This window comes from Diadema antillarum, unplaced genomic scaffold (genome assembly GCF_040938485.1).
Source record: "Diadema antillarum isolate AM-2024a unplaced genomic scaffold, OU_Dant_1.0 seq00001760_RagTag, whole genome shotgun sequence".
Taxonomy (NCBI): Eukaryota; Metazoa; Echinodermata; class Echinoidea; order Diadematoida; family Diadematidae; genus Diadema; species Diadema antillarum.
In genome coordinates this window covers 802,552-821,900 of record NW_027272442.1, presented here as the reverse complement: position 1 = coordinate 821,900, position 19,349 = coordinate 802,552, and the positions used below count along the sequence as shown (strand labels likewise).

The 19,349-nt window shown below is 40.8% G+C and overlaps 1 protein-coding gene across 1 annotated transcript in view; it reads right to left on the bottom strand.

Annotated features, from left to right (window-relative positions):
- The window catches only part of LOC139712118 (E3 ubiquitin-protein ligase SHPRH-like), a 37,229-nt gene extending 26,601 nt beyond the window's left edge, over positions 1 to 10,628 (bottom strand). The window contains exons 1-8 of the mRNA XM_071623954.1: positions 10,088 to 10,628; positions 7,766 to 7,957; positions 5,153 to 5,234; positions 3,714 to 4,030; positions 2,663 to 3,539; positions 1,786 to 1,978; positions 1,192 to 1,299; positions 494 to 617 (exon numbers count right to left, since the gene is read on the bottom strand). Of these exons, the coding sequence (XP_071480055.1) occupies positions 494 to 617; positions 1,192 to 1,299; positions 1,786 to 1,978; positions 2,663 to 3,539; positions 3,714 to 4,030; positions 5,153 to 5,234; positions 7,766 to 7,957; positions 10,088 to 10,604 (2,410 nt within the window). The 5' untranslated portion in view covers positions 10,605 to 10,628. The remainder of the gene's footprint in view (positions 1 to 493; positions 618 to 1,191; positions 1,300 to 1,785; positions 1,979 to 2,662; positions 3,540 to 3,713; positions 4,031 to 5,152; positions 5,235 to 7,765; positions 7,958 to 10,087) is intronic.
- Between the last annotated feature and the right edge of the window lie 8,721 nt (positions 10,629 to 19,349).

The following is a 19,349-nucleotide window of genomic DNA, read 5'->3' as shown; positions in this document are numbered from 1 at the left end:
CCTTGATCAAAATCGTCCCGGAAAAGAATTAGGTAAAGTTATGCAAACCACATTGTTGAATGTGCATGTTAAAGAAATGTCCCTTTCCATTCAACATGTATGTGGCTACATATGGTACTAAATTCAAAATCTGCAAATGGCACACCTATGGAAAAATTCTTCAGCAAAGGCTGAAAGAGAGGACAATTCTATTTAATTCCTTTTCAGGAGTCAGTCGCCCATGATATCAACAACCACTGCTTAAATGCCATCGTCTTCTTTAAACACAAAAGGGTGACTGCAGGAATATTCGACTATGATACAGAAGATGCAAAAAAAAAAATTAAGGTCTGCGGAATCTTACACTGGACGAGACTTGTTTGCGGCAACATCGTATTCATCAATAATCATCGCCATCATCATCATCACCATCATCTGCATAAAATTTATTTGAAGGTAGCTTTGACTTCAGGGAAATGGATGCTTCATAAGATGAAGTTGGTTGAGTCATTACCTGGATGAGGCATGTTAGCATAGACCAGCTCGTTCTGCAGCGTGTTGTACGTGGTGATCACAATGTCATGCCCAGCCAGAGTCTTGGGTTGGATGTACTTGTCTTTCTTGACGCCCTGGTAGACCTGCGGATGTTGTTGACATGGCAACAATTTACAAATCATGCACAAATATTACACACGTCCCATTTGAGAAAAAGGATAACTTTCTTAACATTTTGTTGTTGTTGTTTTTTTTCTGTTAAAAGTAGAGCAAAAGTATTAAAAAAAAAAATCACTCCTGCTTAGTCTCTCTACCTGGTCTGTTATTTTGAGTAATAAAAGCAGGAGATACATTTTCATATCAAAACTTTCTTTAATTTCAAATAGCAAATTATCATTCTGTTTAAAAAGGAAATAAGCAAATATACACTGTAAATACCACAACATGAAATACAATTGGAGTCCTGTGGCATGGTTAATGTTTGACTAACTGAAGGTTGCTAATAAATTGATTATTTTACGTTTCCACCCAAAAGTCCACACATTTTGGCTACTACAGGTTGTAGGATCAAAAGAAAATCTCACAGGTTTGCATACGAAAGCATACAAGAAATGCATTGTATTACCTCTAAGTAACAGAATTGAGGAGTGTATTTATGGAAAGATGAGGAAGATAATGTGTGGGGGAAAAGAAGGGGTGGGGCAAGTGCCAACCTACCAGAATCTTGAGGGTGGTGGAGTCAATGTGTCTGTTGATCTCATCCACCCATTGGTGACTGATGGTGGCAGGCGAGATGATGAGGGTAGCTCCAGATGGAAGGGGGTCCTGTGGAGAAATTTGAAGGGCCCCAGGGGTTGGAAGAGCGTATCATTCTTCTCTACACCTACAGGGCATTATTGACATCTTCATTTCTACAACAGTCCCTTTCATCACCATCATCATCACGATTACCTTCAACCATCACTAATCAACATCACAAAAAGTATCATTACCATCATCATAATGATTTCTATCATTATCATACATATCTTCTTCCTCCTCTTTTTCTCCTCCTCTTCTTCCTCTTAACAATCATCATCAACATCATCAACATAATCGTCATCATCATCATAATCACTGATTTATCATCATCATCATCACCATAACCATCGTTGTAATCAGCATCATTGAATTGCTGTTGGATGGAAATTTATTCATCCATTATAAAATGGATGACAGACAATGGATGCGACACCATAGCATGGTCACACTAAGCCTGCCTACTTAAAGAGCCCTAACAGATTCCTGTACAGCTGGAAATGAAACTCTCACCACTCGGGGGAAGCAGTGGGGACACCAGTAATCTACACGCTGACCCTCGTGCGGCTCGGCCGGCATGTGCATCTCGAAGTTGACGCAGGCAGCATGCTGCCAGGTGTCACACTCTAGACACCTCACGCAGGTCGGTGGGTGGACTTGGTCCTCCTTGGAGCCACATATGCACTGAAATACCTTAGTCTCCTCCCTTTGAATGGTAAATGATAAATGAAATAGTAGCTGTACTTGCAATTTCCCACAATCCCCTTCCCCCCACTACAGCAGGGGTAACAGCAGATCAATATTTGTTGTATGTGTAGGGGCAAAGTAGTAATAGTGGTAGCAACAGAAGTAGGAGTAGCAGTAGTAGCAGTGGTAGTACATGTAGTTGTAGTAGTAATGGTGTTAGCAGTAGAATCAGTGGCAGTACTAGAAGTAGTAGCAGCAGCAACAGTATTAGCAAGAAAAGTAGCAGGAAGCATAGTTTTCCCATAATTGTACCTCTCTACAGTAATGTAATTTCATATGTCTTGTTTTTCAGCACAATTTTCCAGAATTTTACTTTGAACTCTGACCCTTGACATCTGTCAGAATAATCAATAGATTTCTGCAGGTGAGACATTTTACTACAGCTGGAAATTGTACCACTATTTGTTTGAAAGGTTTGAAAGTTATGCCCTTTAACCATGACACTAGCCTTCGACTTATGTGACCAAAAAGTTCATTCTTCAGTTGTGTTTAAATAGCCCAACACAGGTCATCCTGCCAGAATAATGAAGCTGGATTTTAACCCTTTGAGGACAATTTCCGAGTATACTCGGGCAAGTGTCTATGGGAAATGCGTCTGTTCTTAACGGGTTAACACAGGAATCCATAATATTGCACTGCTCACCTGTCAGAAAGTGGCTCTCCATCATCCATTCTTTCCTCCTCTTTCTCTGTCAGAACTGTGTGCATATCTGTCTGCTGTTTGGGTCCTTGCTCACTGGCATCTTGACTGCTGCATGCATCCTGTTGCCGTGACGACTCTGGCGATTCCAAGACGCACGTCCCAAGATCTGTGTCTGGCGACTGCATCGACAAGTTTGCCTCGCACGCGCTTGGTCCTTTTTCCACAACTGTTTCCACATCCGCAACTTCCGGTGTTATTTCTTGCATACCCGCATTAGCAGAGGAAAATAGAGCATCTGTGCCGCCCGACACTGTGCATGCAACAACAGTCCCACTCCCAGGGTTTTCTGTTTCCAGTCTGACTGCAGCCACTCTGGGCTCGGCACAAATCTGAGTGTTCATTTGGCTGTCTTCATCCCGTTTGGCGACGCTTGAACAAGGCACAGCATCCACTGAAATTGGCCTTGTCATACTCTCTAGCTGTTTCTGCAAAGTCCCAACACTGCACCCACTGCTCAAGCCTTCCCTTGGTGTCCCTTGCAAGTCCAATGGACTTTTCATTTCCCCAATCTCAGCATCTGTCTTGTCGTTTTGGTGTGAGCTCATTTCCCCTCGATGATGGCCCATCTGATCACTCTCAACCATGGTCACGCAAGTTACATCATCTTCACCACTATTTTGCCTTAACAGATTCCTGCGACTACCCTGGTTATCAGAGATCCCCTGCTCTGTCACGCTGTTTTTGGTTTCAGAAATTATTGCAGCAATTCCGCAGCCTGGTTCTGTGTTGTGTCCAGTTAAGCTTCCTCCTGGGCCCTGAGTTGTGATATCTTCATTAAAGCTTGGTATACTCTCCACACACTCACTCCTCCCTTTGTCTTGTGTATCTTCCATTCCAACTCCTCCTCCTCCTCCTCCTTCTCCTTCTTCTTCTCCTCCTCCACCTCCTCCCCCTTCTCCTCCCCCTCCTCCTTCTCCTCTTCCAGCTCCTCCCACGGCTTCAGTTGCTGCCACATGCTGGCTATCACCAAATTTTTGAGGCAAGTCCTCACAACTTCCAGAAATGCTAACACTGCTGGCTAGACTGCTGGCTTTCAGTTTTTTGATCCCTTCTGACTCTGAACAGGTTGTCTCTGGGGTCGCTGCCACGTCCCCGCTACCACTCTCTATAGGGGACACGTCATTGTCATTCTCACTTTCGTCCACCTTGTCGGCAATGGTGGCATCACTTGCCGTGGGGTCCTGCTCTCTCCACCGAGGGTTCGCCAAGATGGTAGCCAGGACTTCCACCGTTTTCCCCAAGCCCATTTCGTCGGCTAGAATGCCACCAGGGAACACCCCTGGCATCTCTTGTCTCTGGTCAGTGATCCTGAAAATATGTGTTAGTCAAAAAGAGATCTCCATTGAATGAGCCATTTCATTGCATAAGTATGAGGTAGTTCTTTAGCTGCTTGGACACCAGTTCAGAGCATAACCTCAAGCCACAATATACAGTGTACAGTAAAACCAAAAATGTTCACGTGTGCATTTTCATTTTGCAAATTTTGCAAGAGCCAAGATTCACAAAATTCAAATGCACGCAAAGTTCTTGTCTATGATATACATGTATGCATTGAATGCCAGCGGCAATTTGTAAAAATCCTATGCTGCAAAACAGGCCGTCGGTTCCAATTCGCAAAAATTTCATGCCGCGAAAATATCTCGCTTTACAGTATCCATTTGATTGATAATCAACCCATGATAAAAATAATAATAATAACAACAACAACAATAATAATAATGATGATAATAATAATAATAGTCATAAACAAACAAAAAAAGAACAAACTCACAAAAATGACTGTGGCATAATTTGGACAAACCTATGTGTCCTGTTGATATTTCTGCACTTATGGAATCCATATAATCATGTCTGGGGTGCATTCCCTCTTGGACAAACTTCAGATATACTCTTTAGTGGACATGGTTCCATCTCATGCATTTGGAAGTGAAAAAGCTCTCATTCATCAAACTGAACAATCATAATTAATTGAAAGTATGATACATGTACTGAAAACAATTACAATTTTTCAATATTTAGAACTGACTAAAACAAACTAGACCTAGAAATTTGTCATAAGTGACAAATTGCAATAACAATGTAGGTGATCCGTTTAATTTGTGACCGGGGGCAATCGGGCATGCAATTTCTGATGTATTTGTCAGAGAACAGACATTCAAACTTGGCATAGTAAATTGCGGATGATAAGCTTTCGGTTCTGCTCATAAACGATGAGTACTGCTCAAAATCTCCGCAAATTGAAGTGGACGTGTCAAATTCAACCACTAGGGTTTGATGATGGTTGCTGAACTTTTAATGTTGCTGAAGTTGCTGGAAAGGTATCTCCAGCAACATTGAACTAAACTGAAAATTACATGATTATTATCATCATCATATGATTACTTGATGCAACCAAGGTGGGGCACCTTAAAAGATATATCTACTACTTACTCTCCAGTATTAGGGTTGTAGTACAAGACCTTGTCATCAACTGTCTTGAACTCCTTCCACAAAACATGTGGGCAGCCCCTGTCTGCAAAAACAAAAACAAAACAAAAACAAACTAGAAATGTCGCTAAGGCGACTGGTATGCCTCCGCCATAATGCATGATTCTACTAATAGGTCTATAGTACATGTGGACAATGTGTGATTACATTTTCACAAAATTGGCAAAATATTAAAATGATTGAATGTTCACCTTCCTTGACCTAGGTTTAATTGGATGAATAGGAGAGCATGTATTTGGGGATTTAAGGACTTTAACTTGACTTTGACCCATTCATAAGTTTATGCATTAAGTAATTTTCAAGGTATGGAGAAAAAGTGCAATTTCTGTATTGAAAAGTACATTGTTACCATTTTCATCTGGCCTTTGAACCTAAAATTCATAGGATAATCACTGTCAGGCAGAACATGCATAAACATGTAGTAAGTTTCAAGATAACTTGAGCCACTTCTGAGATATGGAGGAAAAAGTTAGTTCAGCACTTTCCCTTGATCTTTGACCTTTTGACCTATGAGGCAAACAAAAAAAAAAGAAAAAGAAAAGAAAGTTTCCAGAGAATCTCTATTAAGTTATACATGCATATACCAAGTGTTACAAAAAAAGTAATCCTGCTGGCATTGCATGAATATGAGGGAAATAGTAAAATTGTGAAGTGTTGCCCTTGACCTTTGACCCCTGACCTTTGACCCCATGAACCCTAAATTCTCTAGATAAGCACTGCCAGTCAGTACATGTATATATACTATATTCCATGAAGATACCTTGAACAATTTCCAAGGTACGGAGAAAAAAATGAAGTTTTAATATTTTTACTTGACCTTTTGACCTTTGACCTTTGACCTCATGACCCCAAACTTTCACCAGAGAATCTTATTTGGGTAATACATGTATACACAAAGTTTCAAGAAAATATCTTCAGGCATTGCATAGATATGGTGGAAATAGTGAAATTTTATGTATTTGACCTCGACCTTTTGACCTTTGACCTTGAGCATGTGCACCCAAAAGTTGATAGGCGCAACTTCACCCCCTAATACACATACATGCCAAGTTTCATCGGGATACCTCTAAAGGTTTTTTAGTTACGCTGTCCACAAAATTCATTACAGACGGACGGAAGGACGGACTGACGGACGGACGGACGGACAACCCGAAAACATAATGCCTCCGGCACCACTTCGTGGCGGAGGCATAAAAAAAAAAAAACAAACAACAACTCAACTGGGTTCTGCTTGTTGTTGATATATTGTTTGTTTGCTTTGGGTGTCAATCATGATTATCATCATCATCATCATCATCATCATCATCATCATCATTATCATCATCTGTGAGTACATTCAGGAGAACTGATTCTGCATATAATTATAAAGAAGATTAAACATAACTATGAGATATCCTTGACTATGATCATGATTAATAAATTTGATGCATATGAATCTAGCTCACACTTTTGTCTTAAATGATTTGCACTGCATCTCTTTAAAATGTAATTATTATCTGGGACAATTTGACATGTGGTTAACTCTTTATGTGCCAAGTTCGCACGTCCGACTCAGTCGACGGCGTGCCAACTTCGCATATTCTGCTCAACAAACAAAGCCGCCCAAACCGATCGATAATTACTAATCACCGCTAATCCTGCGGCAGAATGAAAGCATCTCTCGTGCTTTTGTTCCTCTCATATACGGCTTGCATTCTATGTGGTGATTGACTATCAAGCGGCATTCCCAACTAGATTTGCTCGTACATTCTAAGTTTTTGTCACGGTTTTATGTGCAAAAGTCATGCCTTTACAGTAATGTAGCAACTGGTCATTCAAAAGAAAAATTGAAAATAGATTCGTCATACAATTTATATCGAAACAAAGCTTGACATTTCTCTTTAACTTTGCCTACTAGTATGCCCATCTTAGTAGAAATTTGTAGGAGTTATACAAATTGGAAGAACAGAATTCTTTCTCAGAGCATGACTACCTTCCTGTCTCAGAATAACGTGGCACATAGGGGGTTTCCACGATGGCACATAAAGAGTTAAATGTCTGATCAAGAACCAGGGTCAGGGTGAGAAATACATTGTAGGTATCAAATATCTTTCAGGGCTCAACATTAGCAGTGGCCCAGGGCCACCAAAATTAGACATCGGACCACCAAATTTCCTATAAGTTTATCTTTTAGAGGCTCCATCGGGCAGCTAAAATTCAAAAAGGCATTCTACATTTCCTTTTATTTTGAGTCACTACATTTCTTTTGGGGGCCACCAAAATAGCACATTCAAAGATTTCAGGGGCCCAAACGAGAAAAAATGGTAGTTTTGAGCCCTGAATTTTTAAAAAGCAGAGCTGGGGGTTTCCCACCTTGAGAGGAAAATTTGTGTTGCAGAAGAAATGTTTTGGCAAGTTGATAAGTTAATGAATATCAGTCAACCCCCCCCCCCCCAATAAAAAAGTGACTGATACTACCGTGAAAACTAAGTGGCATATACAGTAGTAATCTATGGATCATTCCCACATGGCATACATATAGATCATAAGAATAACCCAAATATAACTCGCCCCTACCAGCCTGAATGTTCTGCTCCTTCTTCACCATCCAACGGACTGCATCTCGCTGGTACGGCCGCAAGACCGGAATGAGGGACGGATGCTGGACGTTGATGTTTGGCCACTCCTCCTGCGTCTGGTGGTACTGCCGAACTTTACCAAAGAGTGCATCATAGTCGTACCGCTTGTGGAATTTGCACTTGCCAGGAGCTGCAAAATCAGAGTCACAAATTTGCATGAAAATACACAATAAAAAAATGATAATTCTGTGGGATAAACAAAATATTGGTAAAACTCTGTTGAAAAAAGCTGACCCATCAGAAGCAGGGAAAGTGAATCTGAATTTGCACAGGCAGTTTCTGCACCCTGGCACATTGGCAGTGCCAATCATAGGGGAGGCCTGTACCAAAATGAATGTACTGTGGCTCCATGCTGACATGCTGAATACCCCTCACGACGTAAATAAGAAATCCATAAACATAGATGTTGCAGAACTGAGCCTCATACATGTAGATCCCATCTATTAACAAGAGACCCGGGGGTCACGCGCTCACCTGAGTATCGCAAGTTCACCTTCCATGCATTCTTGCAGACTCTTACCTGAGAACATTGGAAACTTATGGTGGGGGTGGCTTTGAGAATGGGGGCATGATGTCCATTTACATATTCCATCACACTGGTAAAAATACCTGCCAAGTACACTGTACTTTATAGAACGTTGGATTATGCAGCTTGGGAAAAAAGACTTATAGCCCTATCACTTTTGATTAGAACTAGAGAAAAATATTATTTAATATTCATTAATCTAGGAGGTTTGGACTCCCTGGGGCCCCCAAGGAAAGCATGGTGCCCATTCAAACACTTTGAGATCTTATCCCTCTGGGAATGCTACTTGACAAGTTTGGTGAAAATCCATAATGTTGTTTTCAGCAAGAAGATGAAAATTTAGGCCTGCATTTGGACCCCCCCCCCCCCCCCAATCCCATCCCACCTCCTTGGGTCCCAAGGGGGTGGGGGGAGGGCACCCCTGATTCTCCCATGAACAAACTTGAAACAACAGTCATCAATATACTGACTCATTGTATTAACTTAGCTCAATCACTTCCAGTTCTAGAGAAAATCTGTAAAGATTCCTTACAGGAGGGGGGGGGGGGGGTCCCCTGGGGCCCCCCAGGTGGGGCATGGTGCCCATTTGATGGAATTGAGATTCTATCCCCCTAGGGATGCTACCTGCCAAGTTTGGTGAAAATTAGTGATAGGGTTTTCAAGAAAAAAAATAAAATTTACAATTTCAGTCCAAATTTAGGCCCCCTGGGACCCCCTAGGTGGGGGGCATGGTGCCCATTTGATGGGAATGAGATTCTTTTCCCCTAGGGATGCTACCTGCCAACTTTGGTTAAAATTCATTATGGCATTTTCAAGAAAAAGATGAAAATTTGGGCCCCATTAGGACCCCTCCCCACCCTCCTCCCCCAGGGTCCCAAGGGGGACACCCCTGATTCCGCCATGAACAAACTTGAAACTACAATCATCAATGTACTAATTCATAGTATTAACTTAGCTCTTTCACTTCTGGTTCTAGAGAAGAAATTTTTTTAAGATTCCTTAATTTTGGGGGGTTTGGGACCCTCTGGGTGCCCCCCAGGTGGGGTATGGTGCCCACTTGAACAAATTGAGATCCTATCTCCCTTAGGGATGCTACCTGCCAAGTTTGGTGAAAATCGGTCAAGGGGTTCTCAAGAAGAAGATGAAAATTAAAATTGTGTTTTAATTGTGTTTTAAATTATGTGGATTGTATATTATGTGCAACTGCTTAGTTATATTGTTATAGTTATATTTTTATGTCTGAATTATGTATACTTTGTATAATTTATATTGTATTTTTTCACCTTTTTTGTTGGAAGAAAGACTAATAAAAATATCTGTATCTGTATCTGTATCTGTATCTGTCTGTAAAAGTTTAAGCAAGACCTGTCTGTAAAAGTTTAAGCAAGACGGACGACGCACAACGCAAGACGCACGAAGGACGCCGGACGAAGAGCGATCGCAATAGCTCACTTGAGCCTTCGGCTCAGGTGAGCTAATAAAATCCAGGTACAAATTTGGTGTTTATAGGTCCATACTATTACTGCTTTAACAATAATTTTGTAATGAGGAAATTTGCCTGCTCTGCATTTGTATGTTTTTGTGGATTCTTTTGTTGTTGTTGTTGTTGGTGTTTTTTTTTTTTTGAGGGGGGAGAGGGGGCATTATTTGCAGAGTACAAATTCTTTCTCAATACAGCACAAATGCATAGAATATCATTTCTTGATGATATGCATCTGACCAATTAAGGCATACCTGGTATGGGAAATCCATGAAACCAATTCATCACATGCTGAACAGGTTCACATTGCTTCTTCTTTGTCGGCCACTGTGCTGCGAAAACTGGCCACATAACTATGTCTCTGAGCAGCCATGCCTCCAAGACCGCCCGACCAGAGTGGCAGTCGTAGTCACGCACACATAGACGGACAAGGTCACGCTTCCTGTGTTTGTGGAGGTCCTCAAAGCTCTCCAGGCACTTTGGGCCCGGGCGTTTCTCCATTCTCACCGCAAACGTGACAGGCCGGTCCCTCCCAAGTATGGCGTCCTTCCGACTTTTGGGACCTAGAGGTGCGGTGGGCCAATGATCGTCGCAGACGAGAAAGTCGTGCCCTGGGGAACCTCTCATGTAGAGGCACGCCGTGTCAAAGGGGAGAGTCTTGGGGCGGGTCTCGCCACCCACCCCAGGAGACAGAGCATCCAACTGAAGAACAAGCTGGCACAGAAGTCCGCATCTCTCTGCCTCATCCGGTGATGTAAAGTGGACTTTCATCTTGAATTTGGACGTTTCTCTCAGCAATTGGTATCTGCTTCTGGCGACGCTGAACTGCTCGGGAATATCTTCCCTGCCGTTACACTCAAGGGGTTGTGCGGCCATAATGTTTCCATCGTGAGGCTCTAGAATGATGCGGGATTCTTGCTGATGATGCCCAGATGGAAGTCTCTCCTCCACAATATCTTCCTCCATCTGAATGCTCGCATCCTGGCTGCTTGAACTCGTGCTTGGCCCGGCATTTTCAGCAGCATCATACATATTCCAAGACAGACATTGTCGCTTCTCTGCCTCGAGATGCTGGGTGGAACTTGGCTTTCTCTTCTTCCTCATCTTGAATAGCTTGGCAGCCTCGCTGATGGGCAAAGCAAAAGGAAAACAATAAGTAATTATGTCATGGTCTTCATAACCTTTAATCATAGTAGGCCTATGCAAATGTAAATTTTACCTTTCTTTCCACGAGAGGAAATTTCTGTTGCTTTATACAACAGAGATCTGCAAAACAAATTTCTGCTTCTTCCAAAATCTTTCAGCTGTTTCTTGGAATTCTCAGCCTTAATACAATGACAAGGGCAGTGAGAAACTGAATACCAGCAGATTTGAGCTAGTAAAAGTCATATCTAAAATAATACTTAAATAACCAGTAATTAAAATGTCAATAAGTCATTCAGCAGTGGAATACCAAGAGAACTTCAAAAAGCAGTATCGGTCACAAACCTGACATCACCATGGGCAACTCATTATCATGTGCCTTTTTTGCACCTGAAAAGTGTAAAAAGATGAGGTTAGTTATAGTTTCTGTGGGTTCATGAAAGTTTACAAGAAAGAAAGAACGACTTTCCTTCATTGACATTAGGTATATCTACAACAGCAAACAAAATGAAATCACTCCATTCACAGATAATTTGTCAATCATTCATGGAATCATTTGGAGTGTCAATAGTACAGTAGCTAGTGGAGAATTGTAGAAGTAGGCCTGTAACTATCAGTATCATGATGCTACAGCATAGCCTACACAATACACTACGAGGGGCGTCATAAGAATTTGTTATGACATATTACTACTAGACTCTATAGCAAAGCTCAGTTTGCCTCATCATGCCTCAACTGTTCTCACACACGTCTCCGGTCTCCTGTCATTTTCACACGTCAGCACTAACAAAAGGGTCAATTCCTTGACAAGTAAATATCTATTATACTAACGTCATAGAAGAACTTAAATTATACAATTTACGTGTAGATCTAGACGCATTCAAGTAAAGAAAAACAAAACAAAACAAAACCTAGATAGCCAGCACAAAACTGAATATGTGGGACTGTGGTATAAATTTCTGCACAGTATCTCACAGAAATTAATATGGAAACGTCTGAAAACCCCAATTCTTCCCCCATGTTGGAAAATACCTTTGTAGCTCAGACAGCAGGAAGACAGGTCAAGAAAGGAAGTCCACGTCGGAGACTTAAACACATACTTTGTTCCTTTTGCTGTTTAATAGCAGCTAGCACTGTGGGCATGCAGCAGCGACGCCCGACTGAGCGCTGCGGGAACGACCAGCTCACGGATTGACAGAATAAGATATTCGACAGCGATTCGCAGTCGACATTGTGTGCAACCGGCCGTAACCTGGGGCCGGGGGGGGGGGGGGGGGGGGGGAAGTTTTCAGAATCCACTTTACATAACTTTTGTTATCAAAATTTACAGAAAACAATCCTTTCCAATAGGCACCCTACTTAATATTGTAACCTGTACGAAAAAATCTCCAAAATAGACATTCTTATATGAAATTTTGAATATTATTGAAGTCATAATAGCCTACCATAATTCTAAGTTGATCTTAAAATTCAAGATCAACTTAAATTCTTGGGGAGGGGGGGGGGGGGCATGTATCTTTCACGAAGCGTTTTGTCCGACAAATTTGTCGAACAAAATTTGCTCTCAGTTAGTCAGCTGCAAGGATTCCAGTACCTTATTGTTCGAAAACAAAAACAAAAAACAAAAAACAAATCTGATCGACAAAATAATGCACATTCAGCTGATAACACTACATGGCTCCGTGCTAGCTCGAACATCCAAATTATAAAGCCAATGATTTGTAGGGCCTACATAGACAAAAACTGTGCGCCTTTTCCACAATAAAACATCTGCTGACTAACGAGCACAAAACAATGTCCGCGTCTATAAGCTTTCCAGATAAGAAAATCTTGCTTTCTGTAGACAGTGATGTGGGTTTACCACTGACTTATAAAAGTGACTAGGGCCTACTGTTCAAACTCAATATTAGTACATGTATAATAGCACGAGACATACCTTTACACAGTGCCATCACCATCACAATTTTAGCTGTGAAGAAATCATTCATAAGAGTTTTAGGTTTAAAGGCCAGTCGACACAGACTTTGTACAGCATAAACAAGAGATAAGGTCGAAGAACTTTAATATCAGGAATATCTACTAAGATAGGCTGCTCCCCGCTCTTTGCAATGTCGCACCTTTTTGGTCGTCTTTTCCATAACTTTTAATCATGTTTAACACCATGACTAAGGACAAGCCAGTCCAACATTAAACTGTATAGGCCGACATAACTTTCTACCAGAGATATTTCGTTGGGAATTCGTAAAGGAAGGCACGTGGAATGACAGGCAGGGCAGATGTGACTTCACTTGGATGAGTTCGGTAACCATAGCGCGTCTGCCTCAAAGGACCCTAGTTCGATTGCCGGGTCCCAATGAGCAATTATCATACCGTCCCCTCTATTGTTATTATGTAGCCAGAGGCAAAACACTGTGTCCCCTCGATTAGGACATAAAATAAGGTCCCGTGTATGAGAGATTCACAACTTATGCACATAAATGTTCCAGCTTCATTTTTATTCATCGCAAAGAACAGGGTGCTTAGACCCGGTGAAGTGGTCCGGCTTTACATCCAACTGGGCCCCATGGAAGACCAGATATTACACACCTGAATATCGAATGGGCTATCCAGCCATCTTCTCATTGAGCAGATGGAGATGTCAGAAACAAACAAACAAATAAAAAGTATAGACGCTTTTCTAGGATTTAGTGAATTAACATTTACCGGACTCCATGGAAGACTAACTGGTGCTGTTGAAGAAAATGAGCTAGATATCCAGCCATCTTCTCAGGCAGAAAATGATAAAACAAGTAGCAAACACGCGAACAACAAGCAAACATGCTTACTCCATGCAATACAACTACTGCATGGTAAAGTTTAAGTAGGCCTACATGTTGTTGATTCAAATGTATCAATTCAATTCATTTTATAATCTCTATTTATTTATTGATTCATTGGTATTATCCAACATCCAACAAAATCAGCTGAGACGAACAGAATGTGTCTTTGCCCGAGCCTACTTGAACAACGGGTTGCTCTCGCTGTCAAGAAGAAAGTATGCCCCAAACTTGCCTGACGTTAGCATTATCTGCTAAATTATAGGCGTGCAGGTTAAATGATTTCCAAGGCAGATGCCTATGCTGTACGCACATTAATGAGCTCGACAATCAAATTCTAGATAATGTGCAAAGTTGCCTGTTTTATTTCCTTTCTATACGATTATTAGAAGATAGATTTAAAAAAAAAGAAAGATAGATAGATAGGTACAGAGAGAGCGATCGAGAGAGAGATGGATGATAGATAGATAGATAGATAGATAGATAGATAGACATATCTGAAGAGCTATAGAGAGGAAGAGTAAGAGAGAGGGAAAGAGGGAAATAGAGGTAGACAAGAGATGGGAAGGGAGATAGAGAGAGAGTATAGCATCACAATGCACGTCAATATAAGCATTGTCTTATCTTGTCACTTTCATTGATCCTACTCTTTTGTAACTGCGCTTTCGGTTTCAAAAGCTGGGGATGAGGTAAGCTGCTGCAAGTTCGAGAGGAACCCACCGATAAAGCGTACACGTGTCCTCGTATTGTAGCCATGTATATGGATTGACTTGATCTTCCTCTGTCTTATACTCTGCACAATGTATAACTAATGTGCGGTGATACAAATTGAATAGGAGCTGCTATGACGTAATCTAGATTAGTGTACACTAAGAGTTTGCATTGTCAAGTACGTTTCATGAATAACATTATTCACTGACACGTAGCTTCCCTCTGTATAATTATTGCTAGAAGTGACCGAACCTCCCTCAAAATTGTTAGATTTCATTTAGGTACAGGTAGCTATCGTGTATCAGAAAAGGATTTCTACACAGCAATCAAATAATGAAGATAGACTGTAATTCAAGAAGACATATCACTATAGATCGGGTGTTGAAGAATAATGATGGTATCAGTTGATAATCATTATTATTCTCGACAGGCACTTGCGCGCAGCACCCATTGAAATTATGAAATAGCGCCATCACACCAGTGACTTAAACACTGGTGTTGAACGGCCCTCACTATTTGAGGTAACTGTGTGACGTTCAGTGCCATTATCTTATTCTGTAATAAATTTTATTACTCCGTTAAGTACACAGTGAAGAGTATGAGAGAGACATGTGTGATGAAATACAGATGCAAATAAAATGGCTTCAGGTATATCAGTTTGCTTACATAAATCCAAATACATTTGACTTTATACATATCATACGAGCCAACAGTATTAAGTGGAACTGCGATTTGAGTTTGAGCTTTATAAATAGTTCACTACATTGGCCTTCCCTGTATTCTTTCTGAGCGATCAACTTTGAAATTTCACAGGTAGACAACGCTGAATCCTGACATTCGTACATAATTACTATACATAGGTAAAAAGCGCGTTTAGTTGCGCGGGGTTCTCTTTGTACTCGAGGATTTGTATTGATAAGCAGCGCATGTGTGTTCGAAACTGCCATGACCAAAAATATACAGCCATAATACAAATAGAGTTATTGTATACGTCAACCTGTGTTTCCTTTGCTCGTGTGATATGATTTTCCCAGCCTCACTCTATTTTCATTAACCCTAAGGGCCTAAGATTTTACAAACTACCTTCCATGGCAGCTAGAGTCGTTACTTTTCAAGTTTTTCCCGAACCTACAGTTTTGCTCACCTCATTGGATACATTTCGTCCTATAATGGTGGTATATAGCTTTCTCTTTAGTGAGCCATTCAGTTTTCACATCTGCATAAAACCAAAGCTGTGTTTTAGTTAACTCTTTTCGACATTCTTGCTTGAATGTTACGTAACAGTTTCCCATACTGCCCTTTCGCATCAAAACCGGTCAAACGAAGATAACGACAAGCGCCAGGAAATAAACTCGGAAGGACACTATAGCCTGACAACAAAATTAAGAGAGAAAAAAAAAGACAAAAAGAAATAAAACTGCAAAAGAGTTTCAGTTGATCAACTGTCAAACAAGCCTCTATTCTTCCAGTGTCTATAGCTGATACCTGACGGAATCATACTTAGTCATTTGGGGTGAAATCAATGGATTGTGGACTCGAAATACTAAATTGCAGAAAATCAACGAATTTCTTGTTATTTTCCATTCCCTGGTAGCCAGCGACATGTACAATAATTATATTGACTATGTGTAATGGTTAAGTTATTCGACCGCCCTTCAGCAAATGGGCCAACTTTATCTTTTAGGTCAGCTATATCTAGGTGCATCCAATTCCATTAAAAAAACTGTGGAAATTTATAGTTATGTGCAATGTGATTATTAGTATGCTGACAGTTTTACAAAGACATCACATTAGAGTGCCAACTTAGTGTGATAGAGCGTGGACTCTGTGGTATTTGTTCAGGGGTGGCACTTAACTTGATTTATTTTTTTGAGGGGGGGGGGGGTGCTGAGACGAAAAATAATTATCCTTGGCGGAACCGTCTGGGTGTCATGGGTTCTGTTGTCTTGTTAAAAAATCCAAAATTGGATTTTTTTTTTTTTTGGGGGGGGGGGGGGGGGAGGGGGGAAGATGCAGCCCTTCCCCAGCCCCGTGCCCCTCGCATCGCCGCGGCGGCGCGCCGGTTCCGCGGTCCCTGTTGTTGGCAAAATTCTGCAGTCTGACGTAAGAGTTTTTAAATCAAGTCCTGTGGTGTTTTTTTTTTAATCCCCATATTTCTTCTTTGACCCATCTGTAAAATAAAGAATATAAGAATTAAAATCAAAATTGGTGCCTAGCAATGTTGGGGTAACTATGACAACGGCACGGCCCTCTTAAAACAGGAAAAGGTGCTTAGAATAAAGAGGCTACCATGGGTAAAGAAGGCTATTATCATTATGAACATAATAACTTTATAGATGTCAACTTACTACTTAACGAAGCTCTGCAGTTTATAACGTATTTTAGATAAATTTGCACATGATATAAAAAGCTCATTTTTTTGTTTAAAAGAACGGTTCGCTCTTTGTGTGATCAACACCTCATTCGCGAACAATACGACTCACACGAAAAGAGGAAACTTTGAACTGTTTACATCGATACAAGAGATAATATTGAAGGGAGTGATGTGAATACATGTATTCATCAAAAGTGCCATTTGAAAGCCAGACGTTTGTTCAGACTTTGATGTAAGTGTTGACATACAGACAATGTTTGCCAGCTAGTATAGTATTGCCCTTGACTTTTTCGTGAACGTGATAAGGCGGTATAGGGCCTACTCTAGGAGGTATTAATATTATATAGCTACAGCAATGAGTATAGGCCCTATATAAAGCATGACCGCACAACGCATGATTGCACAATGTTTCACTTTTTGACGAAGCACTCAGAGACGGGCATACACATATAACATGGACTTATATCTATAACACCGTTTGTTGTTTTGATAGTCCATAGATTAATCACCACATGCAGCGACAGCCATGTTCATGGACCGACTAACCCTAGCTCCTCTCTTCTCATGATACCATGCACCCCCCCCCCCCCCCCCAACCTTGCAGAGCCGGAAGGTGGTTTTTTTTTTTTCACTCTAGCGAAATGCACATAAAACCTCTTAATGCAACCAGTCTATTAAAGTTCTTATTGAATTTGTACAAGTTGCATGTTGCTAACGAGACTTGAAGAATTAATGCTTTATTTGCCTATCTATCATCATGCCACGCTTCCACATCCCTTACAAAAAAAATTGCTATGGTATACCATAAAAATACCATACAATGTATGGTACCATACCATACTATGGTATTGTATGGTATCATAGACTTATACCATTCAAATACCATATGAATACATCACAAATACCATAGCACAAATACCATACAAATACCAGATACCATACATACACCATACACATGTACCATACATATACCATACACATACCATAACACATGTACCATCCATATACCATACATATACCATACAAATACCATACATCTCATTTACATTTTTGGGACAAATTTATGCAAATTTATGCTACCATACATCTACCATAAAAAATACCACACATCTACCATAAAAAATACCATACAGTTACCATATTACCACCATACACCACCACCAAAGCACTATATACCATCATATAGCTACCACACAAGCACCATATAGTTACCATACAACTACCATACACCATCCAGCAAAGCACCATATACCTACCATATAACTACCACAGTAGCACCATGTACCTACCATATAACCACCATACACCTACCACCGAAGCACCAGATACCTACCATATAACCACCATACAGCAACCATAGAAGCACCATATACCTACCATATAACCACCATACAGCTACCACAGAAGCACCATATACCATCATATAGCTACCACAGAAGCACCATATAGTTACCATACAACCACCATACACAATCCAGCAAAGCACCATATACCTACCATATAACTACCACAGTAGCACCATGTACCTACCATAAAACCACCATACACCTACCATATAACCACCATACACCTACCACCGAAGCACCAGATACCTACCATATAACCACCATACAGCAACCATAGAAGCACCATATACCTACCATATAACCACCATACAGCTACCACAGAAGCACCATATACCATCATATAGCTACCACAGAAGCACCATGTAGTTACCATACAACCACCATACACAATCCAGCAAAGCACCATATACCTACCATATAACTACCACAGTAGCACCATGTACCTACCATATAACCACCATACACCTACCACCAAAGCACCAGATACCTACCATATAACCACCATACACCAACCAGCAAAGCACCATATACCTACCATATAACCACCATACAGCTACCACAGAAGCACCATATAGTTACCATACAACCACCATACACCATCCAGCAAAGCACCATATACCTACCATATAACTACCACAGAAGCACCACGTATATACCATACAACCACCATACACCATCCAGCAAAGCACCATATATCTACCATATAGCTACCACAGAAGCACCATATACCCACCATAAATCTACCACAAAAACATCATACATCTACCATAGGAGAACCATATATATACCATAGCGGTATCATACATGTACCATATTACCACCATACATATACCAAGAAGCACCATACACCCACCATAAATCTACCGTAGCGGTATCATGTACCATATAACCACCATACACATACCGAAAAGCACCATATAACAGCCATACATCTACCATATAACCACCATATATCTATCATATAGCCACCATACATTTACCTCAGAAGCACCATATACCCACCATAAATCTATCATGGCGGTATCATACATGTACCATATAACCACCATATCCCGAAAAGCACCATATAACAGCCATACATCTACCATATAACCACCATATATCTATCATATAGTTGTAGCCATCA